General features: G+C 43.4%; 2 protein-coding genes and 1 pseudogene across 4 annotated transcripts in view; 1 reads left to right on the plus strand and 2 right to left on the minus strand.

Annotated features, from left to right (window-relative positions):
- The window catches only part of ATP6V0D1 (ATPase H+ transporting V0 subunit d1), a 50,168-nt gene extending 25,581 nt beyond the window's left edge, over positions 1-24,587 (minus strand). Inside the window, exons 1-2 of one of the 2 annotated variants that reach the window (XM_080936774.1) lie at positions 24,366-24,497; positions 14,902-15,026 (exon numbers count right to left, since the gene is read on the minus strand). In XM_080936774.1, the coding sequence (XP_080792900.1) occupies positions 14,902-14,944 (43 nt within the window). In that variant the 5' untranslated portion in view covers positions 14,945-15,026; positions 24,366-24,497. Of the gene's footprint in view, positions 1-14,901; positions 15,027-24,365 lie in introns of both variants that reach the window. The other variant, XM_080936773.1, reaches the window with a different exon arrangement.
- On the plus strand, positions 15,162-15,787 carry LOC308435872 (anaphase-promoting complex subunit 11-like; annotated as a pseudogene). The gene is made up of 2 exons: positions 15,162-15,176; positions 15,554-15,787. The product of its transcript is annotated as an anaphase-promoting complex subunit 11-like (transcript).
- Positions 24,588-25,266: 679 nt separating the features above from the next.
- On the minus strand, positions 25,267-25,986 carry AGRP (agouti related neuropeptide; the record flags this gene model as incomplete). The annotated part of the gene is made up of 3 exons (XM_080937458.1): positions 25,267-25,452; positions 25,632-25,705; positions 25,857-25,986. 3 exons carry the CDS (start codon positions 25,984-25,986, stop codon positions 25,267-25,269), a joined length of 390 nt encoding a protein of 129 aa, XP_080793584.1.
- Between the last annotated feature and the right edge of the window lie 1,970 nt (positions 25,987-27,956).

Below are 27,956 nucleotides of genomic sequence, written 5' to 3' on the forward strand. Positions count from 1 at the left end.
CACACCAGCTGTAGCTCAAGCTGCCCTACTTAGCTCTCCAAAGAAATCCCCTGACCCTCCTTTCCATGGCCTATAGCAATCCTTCCTCCAGGCTGTAGCATGTCCTTCATGTCACCACCTGTGGGGATCCCTATACCACATGAGTAGGCACACACCCAACTCTACTATTTACTACAGATAGAACAGGGCTGCCTCAAGATCTGGGATGCTTGACCCAAAGTCCATGTGTTTCTTCAGCTATCAATAAGACCATAAGGAGCTCTGACCATACGGAGCTCTGAGCAGTCCAGAATCTGAACAAGGGTTATAACCCAACTCTGCCCACTACACTATATCCAGGGCTTCCCTAAGCTACAGCCCCAGAGTCTTGGGGGCAAACAGGAAGTAGAGTAGCCAAGTATAGGTCCTGCTCCATGGGAAGCCCTAGGACCTCGCAGGCCATCAGAACCTGGAGTCTACTCCTGGCATAGCTATACAGAGTTATTGGGTTTCAGTTGCTGTAAGACAGAGCTCTTGTAGGGCAAGGACAGCAGTGCTTTCTCCTTGGTCTCTGGACTTGATTTTCATCTCATGCTGGAGGCTTATAAGTTAAGGTGAGGCACTGACAACAGGGGGTGGAGCTAAACCCATAGAGTGGTCCAGATGATACTGGTGACACCACCCACCAATATCAAACATTGGTGGGAAGATCACTCCCCATATTCAAGAGCCATCAGGATGTCTGCCCCATGTTAGCCACCCACTCCCAGCTTTGGGACAGGTGGCAGGTGGCAGTAGAGTCACATTTAATTACCCACATGAACATTACTCTCAGGAACACCCCGTCCCTGTAGCTAGGACAATGAAAGCATCTCTCATAACCCATGAGGAAGTCAACTCATCTGACAATCAGGAGGGTGCCAGTCAGGCAATAGCTTCATGTGCCAAAGGGAGGGGCAGAACTGGTTACTGCTGCACCCAGGGCAAGTTCCAAGAAGCTCTCCTCTAACTGAGTGGTAATCCAACAGGAAAGCCTTCATCAAATTATTCCCTCCTTGGTCCTAAGACTTCACAGGACTGGTATGACCCAAAAGACAAAAGGCTTGCAGAGTAGCTTCTTTGTGTGTCCAACCACAGCCTCACTTGACAGTCAAGGGAACTTACCCTGGGAGTCGGGGACCACACCTCTTCTGGGGCTACCATGCACTTTGGCCTTATGTAAGCTTTCTTCTTTAGGTTTGCTACTACAGTTATAGAATCAGCAGAATGGAGTAAATTTGGTGCTGTAAAGAAAACTGTTTGCACTTCTCAAAGACCTGAATTGTCTGAGTATAAAAGAGGTAAAGTGGTCTGACTTGTTAGGTGCCAGGCGGCCAAATGAAGACTATCAATAGCAGTGAACTGTGCTCAAATGCTAGATATGTCCATATCTAGGTCCTGGGTTTGCTGGACCACAGCACCTGGGTGATTCAGTCAGTCCTTGATGCTATGCTCCTGTTCTACATGTAGACCTCTGGAAGAAGGACAGGAAGGATATCTAGGGCTTGCTTGGAGAAGGGCAGTCTTAGGGCTATCATCTTTGTTCCACTATACTAGGATCCTGGCAGGTGCATCTTGCCAAGTTCATGGTGCTCAAAGATAGTGCAATGGAGAGATATAAGAAAGACTCAGCTAGGCAACAATGAGGCACACTTTTAATCCCAGTACACAGGAAGCAGAGGCAGGCAGATCTTTGTGAGTTTGAGGCCAGCCTGTTTTACAGGGTGTGTTAGTTCCAGGACACCAGAAATACACAGAGAAACCTTGTCTCCGAAAAATAAATTAATTAAAAAGCTTTAAAGTAAGTAAATAAATTTACCTTAAAACTTAGATATATTATATACTAAATATATATAGTTTTAATAAAATAATATATAATTATGTGTGTGTGTGTGTATATATATATATATATATATATATATAGCTTTGCCTTCACCTTTATGGATAGGCTCAAAGCATCAAGCCTTATTCAAGGATGTAAAGATGTTACCTTCAGTAAGAAAGTCCATTTCCTATAGCTCATGGAAACTGCACATAGCAGCCCAGGCCAGGAGCAGAGTTGATTCACACCATACATATGTCTTGCAGAGCAAAGAGACTTGGATCAGGCAAGAAGGTGGTAACATGCAGCAGTGACTACCCAGACTGATCCTGTTCTGTACCCTTAACTCATCCTGCCTTGAGCTGATTCCCAATTACATGTCCACTCAAGGACATAGTAAAACAGTTGTGGGGCAGCAGTAAAAGGCAGGACTACATGTGATCACCACTGTGGTCCTGGCTGAACTCTGGCAGGGCAGTGGTTCCATGTTTAGGGAACTTCATAGTTTAAAAGGTATAGTCAATGGCTCACAGATAAAAGCATTGTTGCTCTTACAGAAAAGTTAGATTCCCAGCATCAATATCATGTGGATGTTGCTGCCTATACTCCAGCTGCTGGGAGACCTGACTCCTCTGCACTCCATGGGTACCTGGACATACATGCACAGACACCCTTACACACTCCTACACATACACTCACACAGACACACAGACATTCTAACAAAAAATAAATATTTTAAATGAAACAAAAGTTAGATCCAAATGATGGAAGCTACAATAAGATATGAGAAGCGTACAGTCTTGGCAATAACTGAAAGACCTTCCTACTCTCTGTACCCCCCAGGCCTGGCCATGTGGAACATAGTTTGAAACTTAGTGGGTGGAGAAAATGAATGAGCTGCCACATGTGATCTAGAAGCCTCAGGGTCCTATGCAGCAAATTATGGTTGCACCTCACCTAAATTCCTCAACTCCCAACTCATTAACTCTAATCTAGATTTCTTCTGGCAAGGCCTGAGGGATTGGCAAGAGCCCCAGAAGCAGGGATTTTTTTCCACTAACCACCCCTTACTGAGTTAGGGGCTAGATAAACACAGGGATAGGCCAGAAATCCTGGAATAAACAAATTAAATAGTAAATGAAGAGAAAAAAAGAGAGAAACTAGAATAATTGGACCTGAAGAACCAAAACAGGTGTCAGGAGACTATGAGTAAGCCCCTTGTCTTTATCTGGGACCTAATTTCTCAGATAAAAATAAGAAGGTTGGATAAGTTACCTCAGGAACCTATCTAGCTCTGCCATATCCTCGCCTGATCAGGTACAGGTCACTCTGACACCCTGTAACACAACCTCTGAAGGCCACTCAGAGGTTCAGGTGAGATTGGTGGCCTAGGCACCAGTGAAGCAGCCTTGGCAGGACTAGTAGCAGATACAGGAAAGACACTGGGGAGATCTAAAGCCTTCAGAATACAGACAGCAACAAGACAAGAGAGAGGGAAGGAAGCCTCATCTACCAACCAAATATAAAATCTTAGGTGAGGTCAAGTCCTGAATCCATTGCCTGAAAGTCCAAAGCCTAGTCAGTATCCTTGGCTAGACCAGATAGAGCTGTCTAGGAAAACCGTGTCCAGCAATCAATCAGTCAGGGCTTTTCCTTCTAGAACCCTTCCTTTGCTGAAAGTCAGCCTGTCTATCTTCAGATGGTCAGTCCAGTCAAGGCCCCCGAGCACATCTTCACAGTCTATCAGGGAAGCTGCAGGATGCTGGGTATGGATAGGTAGAAAAGCCACCTAGGTTATGAAATAGCAGTCTAGCCAAACTGATCTTTCATTTTCCTGTCTTCTTAAAGGGAGTGGGGAGACAAAGGAAGTCAGTCTTATAATACTGACTAAGCAGAAGCAGTGACCTCAGGGGGAAAGCATTCAAATGAGAGCAGAGGGGAAGGTAAAAATTGTCTGTTATCTGTTAATGACCCCATTATTGGTATCAATATAGGGCCAACATTGCTTACTTGGAGTTTGGTACCATGCTTAGTCCTCTCTCAGAGTCACTTACACCTATGTATATGCCATACACATGCCTAAATGTCCTTCTTAGAGTTCCAAAGGGAACTGAAGAGAGTCTATACTATGGATGAGTTCTGGGTAGATCCATCAAGGGGAGAACCAAAAAGGGTTCTGAATGCTGATGAAGGGTATATTTCTAGGAGCTCAAAAAGCAAGATCTTGGCCCTTGGGGAACCACAAGCTCCTACTTGGAACCCCCCCCCCAAAACATCTTAAGAGCTCAAAAACCAGAACAATGTAATAGCTGCTATTTCAGCTCTGAGAGCTGCCAGACAATCGAGATGCAAGTAAATGTAGGTAGTGTATTAGTCAAGGTTAGAGCATCCTGTACCAGGCATCATCAGGACAGAGAATGAATATCAGAGAATGTCCTCTGGTCTTCTTCCTATACTTGGAAGGTGGGACACAGAGGGGAAAAAAAACAGAAAGAAACAAATAGGAAACACTGAACCCTATACTCTAAGAGGCTAACTGTGGACTCAGTGACAGAAGTAGAGCCCAGGACAGAATCCTAAAGGACAGCAGTCATTGACAGGTGCTGTGTACAGCACAAGTATGCTTCATCTCCAGGCTCTCAGTGGCAGAGTGGTCCTGGTGCACCCTCTTGTGGCCAAAAAAAAAAAAAATGGTTTATGAACAACCATGAGGGGGTTGGCTCTTGGAGAGAAGAGGGTGCTCCAGCTCCAGTTTCCACTCAACACATCCTTTCAATTTCATCATGCCTCAGACTCTTTGGTCTCCATCTCCCGCAGCCATCAGACCCTGCAGGTATGAAACTGCTGACACCTGCAGAGAGGTGCAGACATATGTCATAAAGATTGGAAATTTAGGGGGCTGGAGAGCAGTTTAAAGTACTTGAACTTGCAGAGGACCCAAATTCAATTCCTAGTACTTACATGATGTATAACCATCCATAACTACAGTTCAATGGGATCCAATGATCTCTTCTGACCAAGCATGTACAAGGTGCACATAAGTACATACATACATTCAGGTAAACATCCATACACATTTTAAAGAAAATGAATAAAGGGAGGCTAGAAAGATGACTTAGCAGTTAAGAACTCTGGATGTTCTTTCAGTGGAGTTGGATCCCAGCACTCATGTGGAATTCACAACCATCTTCAACTCTAGTTCCAGGGGATCAAATGCCCTTTTCTGGCCTCCTAAAGCACCAACCACACATGAGGTGGTACACACATAAACATGTAGGCATAACAGCAATACACATAAAAATTAATTAAAAACAGTGAAAATTTAGATCAGAAGTAGACATGTGTCTAGAAAAGCCAAATTCTTATGAGGGTGGTATGTGTCTTATACTGTCATAGACAGTTTTCTAAGGGACAAGGTCAACAGGGTGTGGAGGGAAGCTTGGGTACCCTCAGTCTGCTACACTCTTGTTTTCTAGCTCAGTTAGATCCTTCCAGAACTCTAATTTCCTTTAACCCTCAGAATTGTTTTGTCTCTACTGCCACTTACTACTCAGAAATAGGATCTATGACACCGTGACCTCTTGGTCTCTGCTAGTATCATTATGGACCTATTATCACTCATCCAGTCACCAAAAAAAAGTGTCTATTGAACATCCATTCTGGTTAGAGATGCACAGCTGAATCTTTAACAAGCAACAATTTGCATGTGAGTGATTCTTGTTTCACTTTATACAGACTCAGCATTCATTGCACAGCCTACCCTGTCAAAGAACTGGAGAAATTCTAGTAATCAGAAGTCGTATAGCTCTGAACCTGAACAGGCACAGATGACTTACCAGAGGGTCTATTACAGCATTTCTTTGTATCTGTTTGTCCTTTATATAGGCCCTTATGTGAGCGGGATTATAATTGGTTGTTTGAGCTATAAATTGGAGAATGACCAGGATGCTGCAGCAGGTACCCTGCATCCACAGAAGAGGTGACAGGGGACTAGAGACAAAACCATTAGAGACAGCTCTCAGCCTCAGGGATGATGGCTCTGTTCTTCATCTCATGTCTACTTGCTCTTATGCAGGAAACACACTGCTGTTTGACATGACCACCCAAGAAAGCAGAGACAAAGTTTCATAGCAAATGCCTACAATCCCAGTACTTGGAAGGCTAGAATAGCAAGATGCTTCATTCAAGGCTAGTTGGAGATACTCAGTAAAACTTTGTATAAAAATAAAAACAAAACAAGGAAACCAGCCTATTGTTAACAAATGTATTTTATGCAAAAACATTTAACATAAGGTATTAACAGTTCATCGTGGTGTATGCCTGTAAACCCAGTACTCAGGAGAACGAGTGAGGAAGATTACTGCCACTCTGAGTCCAGCCCTGTCTACAAAAAACAAAAAAAAAATGGAAAAAGAAGTAAATAGCTGCTGAGGCATTTGCCTCTCTGCCTTAGTCCAGAAAGCCCTAGTCTAAATAATTAGCATTTGCCTATTTTAGGTCACTACCTTAAAAATCTCAGACAAGAGTTTAGGTACTGGTTTCATGCCACAAACCAGACCCAAGAAAGTGCTGAGTATATCCAAGAAAAAGTGTATTATTACTCAGCAGTACCAGTCCTGACGTGCCCCCCTGGAGCACAGCCTGTATTTCATGGCAGATGCATACTGGCTTGACCATAAATAGCTTCCCAGATAAAATCAAATGAACGTATATACTAGCAAGATATAATCTGAAGGGAAATCAGGAATGGGGATGGAGAGGGAGAGGCAAAGAAAAGAGAAAATGGCCAGGCAAGAGGGAACTTGCCCAGAGCAACTATATCTGGGCAGGGACCCTGGGGCTTTAGGCTGGGGTATATGAGAAGTCTAGGCATGGCCTGGCCCTCAAATATTTCCTAGATTCTAATATTTCAGGTGTAAAGAAAAAAGGCTTGATAGGACTGACCTTAACCTAAGACTAGCCCTATAATGTTGCGAACCTAAGTCTAGAAGACATATGCCCCAAGCTCACCAGCACACGTCCTAGTCTGGATAAATACTGAGTGTCCGTGCCTATATGCTCTAATTTTCTCAAGTATCTTTACCAGATGCTCTAAGTTTTTTTTTCAATATTTTATTTTAATTTTTTGGCAATGTCACGACTTTATGGTGCCTGTGTTTTGTCTCAAAAATACCTTCTCCTCCTCCCCAGACAATGAGTGGAAAGGAGGCAGCAAAAATAGAAGACATCCCTCCCTATTGCACATGGAGCCTATATACAGGCCCACATGGCAGAGGCCAGTGGGACTCTTAGCACATTCCTGGATCCCTGCTGGGGAGGGGGAAGGGTACTACTGGGTAGCATCACACGTGAGGTGGGACCCTGGGGCAACCACTCTGCCTCTGGATACTGATCTCTGCATCTTTTGGTCCCATCTCTGGTGCCTGTCCACTTTCCACGTCTCCCTTCCTGGCTCAGCCTCCTACCTCTATTCTGACCTCAGGGAGGTCCCCTTGATTCCCAGGGACTCTTTCCTCCTTAGGACTTCTAAGGTCCCTAGAGGATATGGCTTCTCAGCAACTTCCCCCAGAGCCTATCAATATTTTATTATCTTACATATATGGGTGTTTGGTCTACATGTCTGTCTATGTATCATGCACCTGCCTTGTGCTTGTGGGGTGAGGTCATCCCCTGGGACTGGAGTTGCAAGACAAGTTGCCATGTAGGTACTAGAAATTGAACCTGGGTCCTCTAGAAAAGCTAGTGTTCTTAATCACTGATCCACCTTTCTATCCCTGTTCTAAGTTTTTCATTCTTAAATTCAAAAAGGAGAAGAAAACATAAATTAGACATTGAAAACTTTCCTCCCTCCTAACTTCTCTCTCAGAGGTTATAACTCTGGACAGTATAGGGCTTTTGCTTCCAAATGCTTGTTCACCTGTATGCCTTCCAGTGTTTGACTACAGTGGGATTATGTTAATTATGTTCAATGGCTTACAACTTTGCCCTTAACAATATATTTCTAAATCAGCACTTAGAAAACTTCCTCTAGTATTTTACTGTAAGGGCACTGCATGGGTTATTTAACCACTACAACCACACTAATGAATGTCACTGGCTCTAGTAGCCTCTCTTAATAACAAGGTTGTCATGTGCTTGCTACCCTATGCTCAGCTATAATTCTATAAATGGGGTTACCAGGTCTTACAGTACATATACAGGCAGTGTTTTGACAAGAAGGTGACATTCTGCCTACCAGACATGGTAATGAACACCTGGAAGATAGAGGCAGGAGGATCAGGAGTCAAGGTCATCCTAGTCTATATAGCAAATCCAAGGCCAGCCTCAGCTACATAGAGAGACCAGACCATCTCAAAATCCAAAACAAACCAACAACAGAAACTGTAGGTGACCAGGCAAGTAGTGGTGTATGCCTTTAATCCCAGCACTCAGAGGCAGAAGCAAATGGATTTCTGAGTTCAAGGCCAACCTGGAACTAAAGAGTAAGTTTTGGAATAGCATGGACTACATAGAAAAATCTTGTCCAAAAACAAACAAACAAACAAACAAACAAACAAAGAAACAAAAAAAAAACCAAAACAAGCACATCAACTTTCATATGTGAATATAGATGCATGTTCATATGTATAAGAGAACAAGAAACAAAACCAACCACACCCCATAAGCACACAGAGATGTCAGCAATCTAGAGAAAAAGGGAAATTCCAGCATGTTTCTCTCTCTGCCTCACTTGCTAAATGAGGTTCCCTGCCAGATGTCCTTGTTAGGCACACCATACACATTTAGCCCACAGTCACGATTCTTTAGTCATCTAGCAAACTCATGGGCAGGCCTGGGCTTCTAAGGCAGGGTGTCCTGGCCGCAAGCCTAGAGATGGCTGAGCACGTCTACCTCCTTCCAGTGTTCTGATGACTTCCAGATTGGTAACTTAATTTAGTGCTTGCTACTTCCCCACATGCCTATTGGACTCCTCCCTCACACATCTAAGAGGCAACACAACACCTCTTTTTCTATTATTCTAGCCATGCTTAAGCCTGTCTTCTCCTCAAGGTTCCACCACCTTAGAAATAGCTCCAGCACTCATCCAAGTCTTTCTTGAAGTCAGAAACCCGACTTCCAGCACCTCTCCCCTGATATCTAACAGAAAGTACATTTCATCCCTTTTCAGATCTCTGACCCAGTCCTTCATCTCCTTAGGTGTCATGTCATCCAAAACCACCAACCCGTAGTCTGACTCCTGAAAATCTAGAGCTTCGGAGCAGGTTTCTGTTTATATCCTACAATCCCTACCTCCTCCACAAAAGGATCAAGTTCCTGATGGCTCACTGCAGCTTTCTGCCTCCCTGTAACCTCTATCCCCAATTTAGAGGTCTCATTCTCTTGAGCAGAAGCAGCAACAAGCTTCAAGTAAGCAATCAAGGCAGCAGGCACAGGCATCAATGATCCATACCAGCTCCTTGATACTTGGCCACTGGGGTCTCTTCATGTAGTGAGGTCACTGACTAAGGCAATTGGAACAATACAGATCCTCAAATGATGGAAGTAAAAACTTCAGGCATGTGTGAGGCTCAATCTCTCACTGACTCATGTTTATTTCCTTCCCTCCATAGTGCAATTGTCCATAAGTTACTGCCTTCTGCAGACATTTCTCCAATGCCCCACATCTCTTGCAATCACTAGATTGTTAGAACTGTGGTATCTCTCTCATTGGATCACATCTGATGGATTTAGATCTGAGCTAGTTGATCTTGCTGTCTAAGCTATGCTTATTTCATTTCTAAATTCTATTTAGTCTCCTTTGGCAAAACAAAATGGAACACATAAATATTTTCACACAAAATGATATAAAGAAACTGCTGAGCATGGTGGTGCACACCTTTAATCTCAGCACCTGGAAGACAGAGGCAAGTGAATCTGAGCTCAAGGCTAGCCTGGTCTACAGAGAGAGAGAGTTCCAGGACAGTCAGGGCTAAATATGATCTCAAAAACCAAAACCGAAACAAACCAACCAAACAAAAGGAAGTTATTTTGTTTGTGGTTTGGGTTTTGTTCAAGACAAGGTCTGCTTATGAGCAAAGCTGTCCTTGAACTCATCTTCCTACTGCAGTATCACAATTGCTGGGGTAAAATACAAGGCCTGAGCCACTATGCCTGACCTCAGACCCTCTACACACATTCACTTATTTACTGCATCTGCACAAATGACTCATGTGTGGAGACCAGAAGAAACTAGTAGGAGTCAGTTTTTTCCTTTCATCGTGTAAGTCCTGGGCTTTAAACAGAGGAAGTCAGAATTAGAGCCAACAAATTGGCCAGCATTACAAAATTTGTTTTTATATTTATTTGTTTTATTTTTATGTGTATGAGTGTTTTATCTGCATGTAAGTATGTGCACCAGGTGCATGCCTGGTGCCTTCAGAAACCAGAAGAAGGAGGCATGAGATTACCTGAACTGTAGTTACTGATGGTTGTAAACCACCATGTGGGTGCTGGGAATTGAACCCTGATCCTCCACAAGAGCAAATGCTCCTAACTGCTGAGCCATCTCTCCAGCTCCCAGCTAGCAACTCTTAAATAAGACATTTCCTACACATTGACTTTAACCAAGTGTAATTATCTTTCTCTTTTTAAAAATCTTAAATCTCAGGTCATGTGATAATGGTACATGCTTTAAATCCCTGGAGGCAGAGGCAGACATACTTCTCTGAGTTCGAGGTCAGCCTGGTCTACAGAGCCAGTTCCAGACAAGACAGCCAGGGCTACACAGAGAAACCTTGTCTGGAAAAACCAATCAACCAATCAATCAATCGAATTTTTAAAAATTTAAGTCTTATCCTTCATCCCTCTTGAGCAATAGTACTTCTGAGTTCTCCATGGCCTTCCACACACCGGCAGGACATCTATCTATTCAGACACAATACTGCATTATCTATTCAGACACAATACTTCATATTTTCTACTCCTGATTGTAGTTTTGTTCTGTATGTCTAACACCACTAGTTCCCCCTGTGGTGCTCTTCTAACTAACTCCTTCACTTGGCTGGAGTTTTTGTTTGTTTATATTGGAGAGTTTTTTTTTTTTAATGGCTTTATTGAGAAAACTCATTTACTGTACAATTTGCCCATTTAAAGTGTAAAGAACACAGTTTTCTGAATATTTCAGTACTGAATATAATTATTTCAGTACTCAATCACAATTTTAGAACATTTTTACTATCCTTAAAAACAAACAAACAAACAAAAAAAAAAAAAACAAAAACCCTCACCCACATAGACTATCCCTTCCCCAAAGTACCCTGTGCCTACCGAATATTAAATGTTTTGAATGCTTGGCATCCTGGGCACACCTGCCCTAGTTGAAGCCTATGTGATAGTTTTGTACCACCCACTCAAGACCCCACCATGGTACTTAAAGGACTACCCTTTCCTGTTCCAGCCTGAGCGAAGCAGGCTCGTGGACCAGTGACACCCAGAAATTAAGAGGTTTTTGGAACCCGGGAGGCCACGGACTGCTGTTCTACAGCTGTCATCATGCCACAGAATAAATATATTGAATTGCAACACAAACGATATGAATATCGTTTGGCCTACCATGAGAAAAAGAGAAAGAAGGCATGGAAGAGAATGGTTACTAAAGTCTGCTTTGTTGGTGATGGTTTTACAAGAAAACCACCTAAATATGAAAAGTTCATTCGGCCAATGGGTCTGCATTTCAAAAAAGCCCATGTCACACACCTTGAGCTGAAAGCTACCTTTTGCCTGCCTATACTTGATGTGAAAAAGAATCCATCATCCCCATGATATACAACCCTGGGTATGATTACCAAAGATACTGTGAAGTGAATGTGAGCAAGTTGGGCCTTGTGACACAAGGGACAAGGTGATTTGGGGAAAGTATGCCCAAGTTACCAACAATCCTGAAAACGATGGGTGCATTAATGCAGTCTTGCTGGTTTGACAGTGATGTCATACAAATCATTCCACTCACTACTGCAGACTACAGACTGTCAGGAAAACACCATCACTGTGATCTTTCTGAACCACCAAGCAGCCTTACCCTATGCACAGCCATCAAGAAGTAGTTATTAAATTGGAAAGAAAAAGAGATCTCACCATGGCACCTGCTTCCTAGTAACTAAAGAATGGCCAGTGAAAACAGCCAACTCGACTAGTCACTCAGCAACTAGTTCCACATTAGTACTTCACTAACATACTGAAGAACCATGATCACCTCTCATGGTGTCACTATGCTGACAGATTGGCCTCAAACTCTCAAGCTCTTTCTACCTCAGCCTCATGAGAACAGACATGAACCATTGAGACTGACCACCAGCTACAGGATTCTATTTTCATTTCACAGTTAAGGATAAATGACTCTCTCCAGGTCACAAAGCCAGCAAGTGGTTAACAGGGATCTGTTCATCAATAAAGTCTACTGGATCTACTTAGCATTTCTGCTAATCCACTTTAATTAGCTTCTAGCACTTGCTTCCTCTGTTCTCACTAAGGTCACTCATGACTTCTGAATGGGAAAACTAAAAGTCCTTCCTACAGAGCTCTTGGCCATGTTTGAGATTCACTATTCCCTTCACTTCCAGGTCTTCTCTTGGGTTACCTATCTCCCAGGGTTTGGCTACTTAAGACAGTTGTTTTCCTTCATTGCCATTCCCAACTTTGCTTAACTGAAGCACTTTCTGGAGAAGGATCTCTGGTCTCTATTCTGATTCTCTACTCTTTTGGAGACTTTGGTTACAGCTTTACTGCAGTCCTCAAAGTTGTCTTTCAAACTCGGATTTCACACCTGAAGGGGGTGGGGCCTTCACTCAGATGACAAGAAGGCTGTCTCATCGTCCCATGTGTCCTATCTATCCTTTTTCCTACATGCTGTCATCACTTCATTCTGTTGCCTACACTAACCTAACCCAGACACAAGGACACCAATCTTAATTCCTTGTTTGTTTCTTCTCTTTTCCTTCTTTATGACAGTCTCATATAGTCTAAGCTGGCCTCAAATTTGCTATATAGCTCAGGATGACTTTGAACTCCTGATACACCTACTTTCCGCACCCCAGTGCTGGGATTACAGGTGTGCAGCACCACATACTCAGCCTTCTTATGCTCTTCCTAAAATTCCCCTACAGTATTCCTAGCCAATGCCTGAGCACAAGTTGTCATCACCTCTTATCAGATGTCTATAAGAACCTGCAGACTGAGGCTGCAGAGGGCACTCAGAAGTTAAGAGCACTTGTTGCTCTTGAAGAAAACCCAGGTTCAATTCCCGCACTCACATAGCAAGCAGATCACAACCACTGTAACTCCATTAGAGGACCTGACATCCTCTTCTGACCTCTAAAGGTACCAAATATGCACATGGTGTACAGACATAGGTTAAAGTAAAATCCTCATACATATAAAATAATGAAACACATCTTTAAAAAAGCAGTCTCTATCATGAGCCTACTTTCTTTTTTTTTAAGATTTATTTATTTATTGTATATAAGTACACTGTAGCTGTCTTCAGACACACCAGAAAGAAAAGGGCATCAGATCTCATTACAGATTGTTGTGAGCCACCATATGGTTGCGGGGAATTGAATTCAGGACCTCTGGAAGAACATTCAGTGCTCTTAACCACTGAGCCATCTCTCCAGCCCCATGAGCCTACTTTTCAATTGCAGTTACCTTTAAAAGTCAAGTTTCATAGTTTTAGTCTTCCATACTCCAAACTCAAAGAAAAGCCCTCTGGATTTTGCAATCTTTCAAGAGCTGATACTTGTTTAACTTTCCAGTCACATTTCTAGCCTTCCAAACAATTCATCAATGCCAAATAACTTGTGACTAATGGAAGACAATATCAACATTTGTACCTTCACGAGTTGAGGCTAGCCTGAGTTATATTGCTGACCCCAGCACTCACATAAAAGCATGGCACGATATTACACACCTGTAAACCCAGTCTGGGGAAATGGGCAGAGATCATCCCTGGTGCTCTCTATCTAGCAATATAGATGAAATGGCAAATCCCATGCTCAGTGAAAGATCCTGTTTCTAAATAAATAAATAAATAAATAAATAAATAAATAAATAAATAAATAAGACAGAATAACAGAAGATGATACCTGATGTTGGCTTCTGGTTCCACACATGCATGCACAGGTGAGCAAAAATACACTCATAACTCACATAGGCAATATAGCTCTACACACACACACACACACACACACACACACACACACACACACGCACGCACGCAAGCACGCACACACACACGCGCACGCAACCACCAGCCAAGCCAAATAAACTCCTACTGACCAAAAGACAATGTGAGCATCAATAGATTAACTGATATATATATAAGCTTAAGAAATAAGATCCAGACTGGAGAGATGGCTCAGTGGTTAAGAGCACTGACTGTTCTTCCAGAGGTCCTGGGTTCAATTCCCAGCAACCACATGGTGGCTCACAACTATATGTAATGGGATCTGATGCCCTGTTCTGTGTGTCTGAAGACAGCTACAGTGTACTTGTATATAATAAATAAATAAATCTTGAAAAAAATAAGATCCATTATTGTGTATGTATGTGTTCGTGTGTTGATGTGTATGTAGTACGCATGTAGATATGCATACATATAGAAACCAGAGGTCAATGTCAATTACCTACCTCAGACACTCTCCATCTTTTTTAGTTTGTTTTGGGATTTTTTGTTTGTTTGGTTGGTTGGTTAGTTGGTTTTTTGAGATAGGGTTTTCTCTGTTTAGCCCTAGTTGGCCTGGAATTCACTCTACAGACTGACCTAAAACTCAAAGATGTGCCTGCCTCTGCCTTCCCAGTACTAGGATTAAAGGTGTGGGCCACCACCACCCTGCTCCCTCTTGTTTTTTTATACTCTCACTGAACCGAGATTGGAGCTCGCCAATTGGCTAGACTAGTTGGCCAGCGAGCACCAGGGTCCACCTGTCTCCCCCATGTCTCACAGCACTGGAGTTACAGATATGCGCTTTTAAATGGATGAATTCTGCTTTTAAATGGATTCTGGGAAGCTGAAATTGGGTACTCACATTTGTATGTTGTCTTAGGGTTCTTACTGTTGTGATGAGACATCACAGGGCAACTTGGGGTAGAGGTAGAAAGGGTTTATTTGGCTTATGCTTCTAAATCAAAGGAATTCAGAGACGGCAGGAACCTAGAAGCAGATGCCATGAAGGAGTGTTATTTTCTGGCTTGCTCAGCCTGCTTTCTTAAAAGAACTTAGGACCACCAGCCCAGAGGTAGCTCCACCCACAATGGACTGGGCCCTCCAACATATCAATTAAAGAAAATGCCCTACAAGCTTGTGACCTGCAACTTAATCTTATGGAGGCATTTTCTTAATTGAGGTTCCCTCCTCTCTGATGACCCTAGCTTATGTCAAGTAGACATAAAAACTAGTCAGCACATGTAGCAAGCACTTTTACCAACTGAGTAGTCTTCTAAGCCCCTCATTAGTGTTATGACAAACAAACCTCATTAGTATCTTTGAGTAATGCTCAAGAACTCATTCATTCATTCATTCATTCATTCATTCATTCATTCATTCATTACTGAGAAGAGTAACTACGTGGCTAGCACTTCCCCTGGAGGCTGGAAGACTCTTGGTGTCACCTGGGTACCACACAATGTGCATGCCCCAGTCTCCTGTCCCTCAGGTCACAGACTCTGCTGTCATGAAAGTGTTGGAATGGTGTGGCCACTTGGCTTTGGGTAGCCAATGATGAAAACTGTGGCATCTGCAGGATGGCATTAATGGCTGCTGTCCAGATTGTAAGGCGCCTAGTGATGACTGACCCCTCGTGTAGGGGCAGTGCTCACACTGCTTCCATATGCACTGATCCTCAAGTGGATGAATTCACAGCAGGTGCAGCAGCACTGCCCATGTGTCCCCAGAAGTGGAAGTTCAAAGAGTGAGGCCTGCACTGTGTCCACTTCCTTCTCCCAGCACTGTACCAGGCTCAGGCCCTCCTGCCTCCTCCCCTTCTCCAAATATGGCATCCTGAGCCCCCTTCACACAGCACAGTGATACCCAGGGACCTCATTCTGTGCTGGGGAAAGGATGCTTTTTGTTTGGCTGAGATAAGGTTGAAACGAGAACTGGAGCTTTGCTGGTTGTTTTGTTTTTTCCATCACATTGACACTTTTATTCATTAAGTAAAACTCATTAGAGTTCTGAGCGGTGAAAATAACTATAATAACTAGGTATTAGGTGTTTCCTAATGGAAGTGAAAATCCAGGTGCAATCGTGCATATCTTTAATCCCAACACTCAGAAAGCAGAAACAGACCGATCTATACAAGTTGGTCTACACAGCAAGTTCCAGGCCAACCATGGCTACATACCAAGACCCTGCCTCAAAAGACAAACAACAAAAACACCAATTATACATACATATAAAATTATATAGACACATATAGATATACAGATATATAAATCATGCTGAACATGGTAGTCTGTTCCTATTATCCCAATACTTATGAGGATAATGAAAGACAATTGTAAATTTACAAATCCAAGAAAAACCTTGTTGTCTTTATATAGTAACTTTGCCTCAAAATAAACAAACAAGCAAACAACAAAGCCAAAGGGAATGCAGCCAGAATCAGAACCTCATCAAACATCTAGGTCTAACTATTGACTTACTAGGGCAAAAAGAGAAAGAGAAAGGCTAGAGATATGGCTCGATGGTAGAGTGTCAGTTTTGCGTGCCCAAGGCTCCAGCTTCAATCTCCAGTATCCATTTCCCCTTTCTCCCCACCCCACCCCCCAAAAAAGAAAAGAAAATCAAGGGACAAGGCTAGAGAATTGGTCTCAACAGTTAGAAGCACTAGTTGCTCTTCCAGAAGACCCAGGTTTAATTCTCAAAACACACATAGTGGCTTGAAACCATCTGTAACTCCAGTTCCAGGGGATCAAACACCCTCTTCTGGCCTCTGTGGGGATTCTGCTCATGGTACACAGACATGCAGGCAAAATACCCATACACACAAAATTTGTGTATATATGTGTGTCTCTTTGTGGGTTTATACATGTGAATTTAGGCTCTGAAGAGACCAAAAGAGCATTGGTTCCCTTGGAAAGAGAGTTAAGAATACTTGGCAACTGCCTGATGTGAGTGCTGGGAATTAAGTTCTAGTCCTGAGTGACTTGTACTCTTAGCCACTGAGTAATCTCTCCTGCCTTGAATTTAAAATAATGATAATAATATATTTTTTTTATTTTTTTAACAAACTCAGGGACTGGTAAACATATATAGCTAAAGTACAATGAGCAAAATTGAGATGGATGGAAAGCCTATTAATCAAATGATTCAACCTCTTCACTAAATTAAAAAAAAATAGAGACAGATAATATATTAAAATATTTGAGGGGCTAGAGAGATGGCTTAGTAGTTAAGAGCACTGACTGTTCTTCCAGAGGTCCTAAATTCAATTCCAAGCAACCACATGATGGTTCACAACCATCTGTAATGGGATATAATGCCCTCTTCCAGTGTGTCTGAAGAGAGTGATACTGTACTCATATAAAATAAACAGACAAATAAATAAATAAATCTATCTTAAAATATTTGAACCAGACATGATAGCTCACAGCTTTAATCCCAGCATACATTAAACAGAAATGAGAGATTACCATCAACCTATAGCCAGTCTGGGCTATATAGTGAGTTTCAGGATAGCCTAGGACTGCAATGCACCACCTGGATCAACAAGACAAATCACCACTGGGCAGTGGCAGCACACACCTTTAATCCTAGCACTTGCAGGGTAGAGGCAGGAGGATTTCTGTGAGTTCAAGACCAGCCCGGTCTACACAGTGAATTGTAGGACAGCCAGGGCTGCACGGAGAAACCCTGTCTTGAAAAAGAAAAAAAGGCAAATCACCACCCTAAAAAACAATTTGAGAGGATTCAGTGAGTAAAGGCATTTGTTGAACAAGCCCAGATTTCAAGGTGGAAAGAGAAAACCAACTCCTGAAGGTTATGATTTCACTTTCATATAAGCATATGGGTGAGTGCACCTGTACCTCATACACATTTATCATACAGATGACACCCCCAAAAATCCTTATAACATCAGAACTGAAATGTGTGTGTGTGTGTGTGTGTGTGTGTGTGTGTGTGTGTGTGTGGGTATCCTGATTAAACTTTTAGAACTTCTAGCTAGGTGTGGTGACCCACAACTTCAATCCCAGCACTCTGGAGGCAGAAGCAGGAGGACCTCTGAGTTCTGAGGCCAGCCTGGTCTACAAAAAGATTTCCAGGACAGCCAGGGTTATACATAAAAACCCTGTCTCAAAAAACCACAAATAAGTAAATAAATAATAAAAACTTGAAGCAATCATAAACCTAATACTAAGTATATACATTTTTAAATTTTTATTTTTTTAATCTTTTTAAAAACTTTTATTTTATTTATGTGCATATATTTTACCTGTATTTATGTCTGTGAAGCATGTGCATGACTAGCACCCTCAGAGGCCAGAAGAGGGTTTCAGATTCCTACCACTGGAACTGTAAATGACTGTGAGCTCCCATGTGGATGCTGGCCACTAAATACATACTTGATTATATTCAACTACTAAGGATGTTTTGTTTTGTTTGCTTGTTTATATGCAATGACTCATGCATTCCAGGCTTAAACCACCTACATAGCAGATGATCTTGTATTTCTGATTCTCATGTCTCCACCTCCAGAGTGCTGTGATTATAGGGTGAGCCATTAAGCCCAGTTTTGCAGAGCTGTGAACTGAGGGCTTTGTATATAGTAGGCGAGCACGTGACCAACTAAGTTTACTTTCCTACTTCCTCTCTCACTTTTGTTTTTTGAGACAAGATCTCAGTATGCAGTATCACTTTGGCTGTACTCAAACTCATATTCCTCTACCAGCCTCTCAAATACTGGGATTTGCAGACCTTCACCAATTACTGGCTTTTTTTAATGTATATGGTACACATGCTGTGTGTATGCATATATGTATGGGCACATAAGTGTGTAAGAGTTCAAATGAAGACCAGACTTTGATGTCAGGTGTCTTCCTCAATCCCTCTCCAATTTATTTCTGAGACAGGGTCTCTCACTGAACTCAAAGATTGGAGACTTGCCTTAAGATCCTGTCTTTACTTCCTAAGCCTTGGAATTACACCTTTTATGTTGGTGGCAGGGAATCTCAACTACAGTCTTTACACCTGTAGGACAAACTCTATATTCACTCAAGCCATCTCTCCAGTCTTTATTACTTTTTAAAATAATAATAATTTGATTCTATTTTAATGTCATAACCTTTTTCAGAATTATTGAGATATTTGCAGATGAAATAATATGTCTAAATTTTACCTCAAAATATTTTAGATTCAGGGAATACATGAACCTTTATTTTAGGGTAAGGTATACTGAAGATCCAACTCGGCGGCCTTGTACAGGTGCTTTCCCACTGAACACAAACACACATACAATAAATAAATGAGGGGCTAGGAAGATGGCTTAATAGTTTAGAGCACCTGACAGAGAATCTAGGTTCCATTCCCAGCACCTACAAGGCAGCTGACAACCATTTGTAACTCTAGTTCCAGGAGATGCAGGCCCTTTTCTGGCTTCTGTGGAACCAGGCATGTACATTGTGTGTGATATATATGTATGGGGAGGGGGGATGTTCATACACATGAAATAAAGTAAATAAATGAAGTAAAACCCAAGAGGTTACATACCTTACCAGATAGCAAGCCCTCATCTGCAACCACTATACTACATTATACTGATTTCCTAATATCTTTTTCTGCCTGCTGATATCCATCTCCAGGATATGAATCTCAAGAAACCACCATTCAATAAGATATCTCAGTTCCTACACAGTGTCTGGCAAAAGAAGAGTGAATGAAGCTGAGCATGTTGTAATTCCAGGATCTTCTGAGAATGCAGGCAGGGGGAGGTCAGAAATTCAAGACCAACCTCAGCTTACATGAAACCCTGCCCAAAACAAGCAAACCAAAAGTCCAGTAGATTAATATATTCAAAGTAATTCTGTATAATTTGTGTGTATACATCTCTACTACACCATCAAGTTCCTAGCACAAGAGTCAACCTAAGAATTCACCATATCTCCACACACAAAAAGCTCAGAACTATGAAGAGCTCTTAAAACCACCATTTCTGGGCTGGAGAGATGGCTCAGCGGTTAAGAGCACTGACTGCTCTTCCAGACGTCCTGAGTTCAATTCCCAGCAACCATACGGTGGCTCACAACCATCTGTAATGGGATCCAATGCCCTCTTCTGGTGTGTCTGAAGACAGCTACAGTGAGTATGTTTATAAATAAATAAACAAACAAACAAACACCATTTCAGTTCCCTCAGCTGATCAAAAGGAATATTTCATGTACAATACTGGACATATTACAGAGGCAGTTCTATCAGAGAGTGTAGTGAGGCAGATACCCTACTTGAATGGATCCAGGAAAGGGAAAATGCTATATTTGCTATGTATTTTGTTTTGCTTTGGTTTTTTTGAGTCAGGATCTCAAGTTTGTTTTGAATCCATAATTCTCCAAACTTGAGTGTTCCAATTACAGAACCACACCCTTGCACCTGTCTTTTACTTACCCTGTCTTGCAAAGCAAACAAAGATCCTTAGTCCTGCCCTCTCTTCCTTCTGCCAACTATCCAATATCTGAAACATTCTCTTTGGAGCCTTATCACCCTAAAATATACCTAAAGATCTTACTGGGGAGCTCTGTGCACTGGTGCACGCCTTTAATCCCAGCACATGGGAAACAGAGGCAAAAGGATCTTTATGAGTTCTAGGCTAACCTGGTACATAGTTCCAGGATGGCCAGAGCTAGGTAAGACCTTATCTTGAACCTTCCCACACACAAACAAAATATCTTACTGGGACCCACAAGTTTCTTCAGTTTTTTCACTTCTCATCTCTTTCCCTCTTCCTCTAGAAGATGGGAGAGGCAAAAAAAAAAAAAAAAAAAAAAAAAAAAAAATCTAGCATGGCAGCCTGAAGCCCAGGCTTTTAGTATCACTTTCAAAGGCATAGAAAGAAAGCCTTTGTGCAAAGAAGGTTTAGGTAACTATTTCCTGCTTTTCCATTTTTTTCATGTTATGTTATATGCACAGGTGTTTCTTTGCATGTAGATTTGTGTACCATGTAGATACAATGCCCAGGGAGGCCAGAACAGGGTATTGGATGCAGTGGAAACTGGAATTACAAACTCCAGTGAGCCATAAGGGTGCTAGACATTGAACCTGGGTCCTGTGGAAGAACAGCCAATGCTCTAACAAATGAGCCTTCTCTCTAGCCCCTCCTGACTTTTAAAAGCATCACTCTGAGCCTGGCAATGGTAGCCAGGTCTTTAATCCCAACACTTGAGGCAGTGACAGGCAGATCTCTGAGTTTAAGGCCAGCCTGGTCTACAGAGGGAGTTCCAGAACAACAAGGGATACACAGAGAAATCCTGTCTCAAAATAAAACAAAAAAGCACCAGAGGACAATCTGTGGAAGCTGGGTTTTCTCCTTCTATTACATGAATCCTAAGGACTGAACTCAGGTTATCTGGATTGGCAGCAAGTACCTTTACTTGCTGAGCTATCTCAATGGCCTCCTTTCCTGCTTCTGATTATGTTCTGTCCTTAAAAGTCCTGAATATCTCCAGCATATAAAGAACCTGAGATCCCAAACATATGTCAAGAAATTTCTAGAAAAATATCACTGACAAATAACATAGGAGTTATGATTGAATGGAGGAGACAACACTTTAGTCAACCATGACCATCTTTTCAAAGATGAGGTTGGCTGCCACCTATGGAACTCATACCTGTAAACCCAGCATTTAGGAGAGCTTTGCTAATTCCTAACAAGCCAGGGATATATAGTAAATTCTAAGCCAACCTGGGCTACAAAGTGAGATCTTGGCCCAACAATCGGATAGAATAGATAAGATAGATAGATAGACAGACAGACAGACAGACAGATAGGAAGGATGAATAAATGGATGGATAAATGGATGGATGGATGGATGGGGGCTGGAAAGATAGTGTGTCAGTTAAAAGCACTAGCTGGTCCTCCAGAGGACCTAGGTTCAATTCCCAGACCCACATGGGTCACAGTCATCTACAACTCCAACTCCAAGGGACACAATTCCTTCTCTGGTTTCCAAGGGCACTCCAACTCATATGCACATGTCCACACATACATATACACATTATCTTTTAAAATAAACAAAAATACTAAAACAATTTCAGCTATTTAGGAGGCTAAAAGGACCATGATATCAAAGCCAGCCTAAGCTACAGAGTACAGGCCAGCCAGTTTAACTGAAAAAGATTCTGTCTCAAAACAAAAAGAAGGCTCTGGCTACAGTGCAGAGGTTAGGCCACTTGCCAAGTATCTATAAGGCTTATATCAGTGGGAGGAAAAGGGTAATAGTGGGACAGTGCTTAATGGCTGAAGAAGGAAGCAGAGAGAAAAGTCAAGTAGCAGGCAATATAAACTAACATTTACTGGATGCTGATTCTTGTCTTTAGTGCTTACTCGTTCTTGGTGCTGGGCTAAGTGTTTTACACAAAGTAGCATTGTGATTATCTCACAGTCTTTATAAGGCTGATAAAAAGGTCTATATCCAGAGACATTAGACAATTTGCCTACAATAATCCAGTAACTGGCAAGGTGAGATTCAAACCCACGTTTGCTTGCCTCTGAAGTCCTATTACCTCTGAGCATCAAGTCCTGGGGTACACTGTGTATAAAGGAGAGGAGTATGTGTAAAAGCAAGGAGTCCCTAGATACTACTGGGAGGATCTGGATGGTGTTCCACAAGGGAGCCCACTGCTAAACAGTTCATCAGGAAGAATATCTTAGTATGATTATCAATGATAAGGTGTCTGCTGGAAAGACAGAAACACAGGCTCCCAGAAATTCTACAGGGGAGCAGGCAGCAGCCAGAATAAGAAAAGCCAGAAGCCAGAAAAGGTTACAGTATTCACCTTTAGATTTATCTAAATAAGAATCTTCCTCAAAGGGGTGGGGGGAACATCTTTGTAACAGGGAAAAATAAATCTTCCTAAAGCTCCAGCCAATCCACAGAACTCACATTAAGTGCCAACTACGTGTTAATCCCTGCCCCAGGCAGCCTACTTCTCTTCCCACAGTGAAGTCGAATGTTAGGGCTGGTTGCCACAACCTAGCATCTTGAACCTCTCTCCTTCCTCACTTTCACTCATAATAAAGGTGAACCATTTTTCTTGCAGGTTATCATTAAAATCGTAAAATCTACTACTGCTCTTTAACCTTAATAAGTTTCCTATTTAACATTATTTTTCACTTAGCAGGTCTAGTTTTCAAGGTAAACAATAACTGTATGAGCTCAACTTAACCTCAGAAGTATTTGATGAGAAGTCTCTACATTGGGTGAATCATCCAGCCTCTTCCACCTACAAGTACTTTACTTCAAAGGGGTCCTCTAGGACTCAGAAATGGGAACTCACGTTCCTATCCTTCACTACCATCTGGCTGGAGGGTCTGAATTAGGGACATCTCTAGCTTAGTACATCTGCTACAGTTGAGCCTGAGAATCATCTCATTTCAGATCAGTGGTTCTCAACCTTCCTAAAGCTGCAATCCTTTAAAACATCTCTTATGTTGTGGTGACCCCCAGCTATAAAATCATTCATTGTTGCTTCCATAACTGTAATTTCGCTACTGTTATTAACCATAAAATCTTTGTTTTTTAATGGTCTTTGGCAACCTCTATGACCCTCAAAGGGAATGCGACCCATAAGTTAGAAACTGCTGCTTTAGATTTGTGTTAAGAAAGGGGAACTCAGCTTCTGTCGCTCTTGGGTAAGAAACTGGTGCCCCAACAGGCATTGCCTCTCCCTGGGGGGTTGAATGCGGGTTGAGGTCAAATACTTGTGAACTTCAGATTTTTCAGGGCCAACTCTTTCTTTCCCAAACAGCCTGTCTTGAAGACACTACACAGCCAGGGATTCAGAGCTAGGAAGAACCTCTCGCTAAACTGGTTTAGCAACTCCCCAGGAAGACTCAAGCCTCTGACCTACACCAAGACACAATGTTTCTAAAGACCTTGGGGAAAGGAGAGAAGCTTTTCCACCTAACTTCCCTATGCACTGCCACCCAACAGGCCTAGGGTTGGGCCAGGGTGAAGAAGCTTGTAAGGGCACACCTCGCTCCGGCTAATCAATCCTCAGGGACCCATCCTTCTAAATTACAGGACTAACTCAACGAGGTTAGAGGCAACCCAAGCAGAAGCAAACCACTGCGGTTCTTAAAAGTCTTGTTTACGTCTGGGCCCCCGGCGCAGAGCCGCAGCTATAGGTAGACTCCTTTCAGACATGCCCACCATCCTCTCGCGGATTCCCAGAGGCCTGCCAGGCCCTTTTTAAGACCCTCCGTTTCCGGCTTCCCGGCTCAGGGCGGCCTACATTCGGGCTTTTCAAGGCCCCCTGAGACAGCCCGGACCCGCGGCTCACCCTCGAGCGTCTCGCACTGCACCAGGTTGAGGTAGTCCGCCTGGCTGAGCACCCCGGCCTTCAGGCCACGCACTAATCCCTCCAAGTAGCCATTATCCACGTTGAAATAAAGCTCCGGGAAGAACGACATGGCTGCGGCGGGGGCGGCGGGACCAGAGAGCCCCGATCTGCCCGCACGCAACTCGACTCCGGGATCAGCTGACACGGCGCCCGCAGCGGGCTGTCAAGTGCGTCAGGTGACGCACAGCATCTCACGTGACCACAGTAGGGCTGGGTCTTAAATGCATCCAGCTTCCGGGCACCCTGGCGCGCATGCGTTCCTCCGGAGTGACCCTCTAGCCTCCCTCCAAGCGCCTGCGCACTAAGGAAAGGCGGGCCTTCGGCGCCTAGCGGAAAGCCGAGCAAAGTCGATGTTGGAAATCGACCACGTGGTGGTGCTAATACCCTCAGGATTCGAGCGAGTTTTCCTGGGTTAGGCGCTTCTGTCTGGCTCCGTTAGGGCCAACCGGCTAAAGCTGAGCTGTGGAGGCTGTCTCCTACTAGACGGAAACCTAGGTCCAGGGACGGGAGGGGAGTGTTTCGGAGCCAAATGTTTTTCCTCTAGATGGTAAGCCGCACTGTGCCCTCTTTCAATGCATTTATTGCACTAGTTCTCTAGGACCGGCGTGTGCCTCCTGTTTTCCCCAAAGGGGCCTGGTGCCTTAAAATAGCCCATATATGTGGCAAAAATGATGGGGTAGCTAGAACCTGAGGTTATGGTGTGTGTAGGTCCAACATGACGACGCCTCCTACCCTTCGGTGAGCCCAGCAACCCTTTCACAGCCACATTTGAAATAACCACAGCTTTAGGGTTAGTCCCATCCTTTATTCGCGTCCCCAGCCTTTGCCCAACATCCATTGGCTAAGTGCGGCTGCAGAGGTTCGTGGTGGTCGTACCCAGCTTGCGGCAGTAGCAAAAGGCATTGAAGAAGCGGCAGTAGCACGTGGCGCACGGGTCGCAGCAAGGTACCAGCTGTCCCAAGCAGGACTCGTGCAGCCTTACACAGCGACGCGGAGAACGAGACTCGCGGTCCTGTGGATCTAGCACCTGCATTCATAGGGAAGTAAAGTAGGAAACTCTCGAACCCCGGTCCCAGTAGAGTGGCAGCGCAGTGTGGGTCAGGGATGGTCTGCAGTTCTGCCCAGTTTGGGTAGTCCGGAAGTGGAGAGAGATGATGGTATCTGAGCTCCCTACCTTCTACCTTATCCCTTTCCCTAAGGAGTTACCTCCGCCAAAGCTTCTGCCTTCTGCAACAGAACCTCTTCTGCTCGGTCTGCAGTTTTCTTCTTCAGGTTTAGACCTGGGGCAGAAGATGTGAGAGCCACACCCACCATGTGCCAAGTACCCACCTCCCAAGATCGGGATTAGGGAACGAGGGTTTAGTCTGGGCAGGCCAATCTGTGGCCAGCAATTGTCCTTGCCCCATGCATCCCCAACCTGACCATACTCACCTGGGAACTCTGGGAACAGAGTGTGGTCAGGCCTTCTGATGCCCTTCAGTGGTGCCACGCCCATTTGGACCCCCAGTGTGGGAGGCAGTGCCAGCAGCAGGACACAGCTCAGCAACACTGCAGTCAGCATGGCCTGGCTCAGCAGGAAAACCCCCCATTTAGTCTCTCCTCATCTTTAGAGTACCCTACCAATGCTTAGAGAGAAGTTCCCAGAAAGTCCGAATTCCTGAACAGTCTTGGTGCTTACCTTTGCTTGCTGATCCTTGCCTAGGGAGTTCCTGGCCACTTGTGCCCTGAGCTTATATGGCAGGGTCTAATAATGGGCCCACACGTGACTGCTTCCTGTAGCCAGGGCATGATGGGCCTCCCTGGAAAATGGAGGCACAATTGGCTTTCTCCCTAGAACCTGAACCTTTGGGTGTTCTATTAGAACATCTCCTTTAGCATGAGACAGCCAGGAACCAATTAGACTTTGGGAACAAAATAGGGTGTCCAGACCCCAAAATTTTCATAAGAGCAAAATTTAGGGATGGGTCGGGCTAGAACCATTAGCAATAATAAGGCAGGCGGCCCTCTGGTCTTAATTTAATTTCCGCCCCCACAGATGTTCACTTGGTCTCCCTAGGACATGTTGTTTCCTTTGCTTCCAGGAACTTTGGTCAAGGGTACCAAAGAGGGTCAGTGAATGTCACCAGGCAGCAGGGATTAAAAAACTAGACCCAAGGTTTCTTTGGAAGAAAGATCCAAAAAGCTCTTACAGCCCTCCTGGCTCTCCCTCCTTTTTCCCTTCTTTAAGACCCCTACTTTTATTTCCATCCCCAATCCCCCTTTCTAACTAGGGTTCCTGGAAACCAAGGGAAGAGAACACACTGTTCCCAGGGTGGGCATACAGCTTCAGAGTAAAAAGCTTTCAGGCTGCCTGCTTCATTAGTGTTAATGGCTGCTCCCTTCCGCCCTGTGTTGTCAGGTCTCTGCCTACGCCTGGCCTCTTCAGTTTGAGGACGTGATGAGGACTGCCCATTTGTGGGTATAAAAGGACATATGGGACTTTTTTTTTTTTTTTTTTTTTTTTTTTTTTGTGACAAGGTCTTACTATATAAGAACAGGCTAGCCTCCAACTTACAGAAATCCACCTGTCTCTACCTCCTAAGTGCTGGGATTAAAGGCATTCGCCATGACATCTGGTGGGGTTTTTTGTTTTTTTTTTTTTTGGTTTTTTTTTTTGTTTTTTTTTTTGTTGTTGTTGTTGTTTTTGCCTGCATGTGTGTATGTGCACCAAGTGCATATCTAGTACTCAAGAAGATCAGAAAAAGACTTGGATCCTCTGGAACTAGAGTTACAGATGGTTGTAAACCACCATTTAGGTGCTAGGAGGTATCTGGGTCCTCCGAAAAAAGCAAAAATGTTCTTGACCCCTGACACTCTTTGGTGGACTTTCTTTTTTTTAAGTTTTTTAAAATATTTATTTATTATTTATAAATAATTACACTTTACCTGTCTTCAGACACACCAGAGGAGAACATCAGATCTCATTACAGATGGTTGTGAACCACCATGTGGTTGATAGGATTTGAACTCAGGACCTCTGGAAGAGCAGTCAGTGCTCTTAACCACTGAGCCATCTCTCCAGCCCTTTTGGTGGACTTTCTAAAAGCATGCTCATTTGGAGAAGGAATACACCCCAGTGCACAAGGCAATAAGAAAAGATGAAAGAACTGTCAGATATATAACCTAGTCCATACTGACTCTTCTAATGAGGTGGTTGCCTCAGGAAATCCTCACCCCAAGAATGAAAAAGCAGATTGCCATCTGGTGACCTTCTCTAGAATTCACATCAGTGTTTGGGTTCAAGCTTCATGGGAAGAAGGTGCTCTGCAGATGATGGGCCTAAAGTACTAGTATCTGGAGTCAGGCTTGGTCAAACACTTGTTTGTGGAGTCAGGTTCAGTCAAACACTTGTTTGTGGAGTCAGGCTCAGTCAAACACTTGTTTGTGGGGTCAGGTTCATTCAAACACTTGTTTGTGGAGTCAGGCTTGGTCAAACACTTGTCTGTGGAGTCAGGTTCAGTCAAACACTTGTTTGTGGAGTCAGGCTCAGTC

Source organism: Micromys minutus (genome assembly GCF_963924665.1).
Source record: "Micromys minutus genome assembly, chromosome: 24".
Classification (NCBI taxonomy): Eukaryota; Metazoa; Chordata; class Mammalia; order Rodentia; family Muridae; genus Micromys; species Micromys minutus.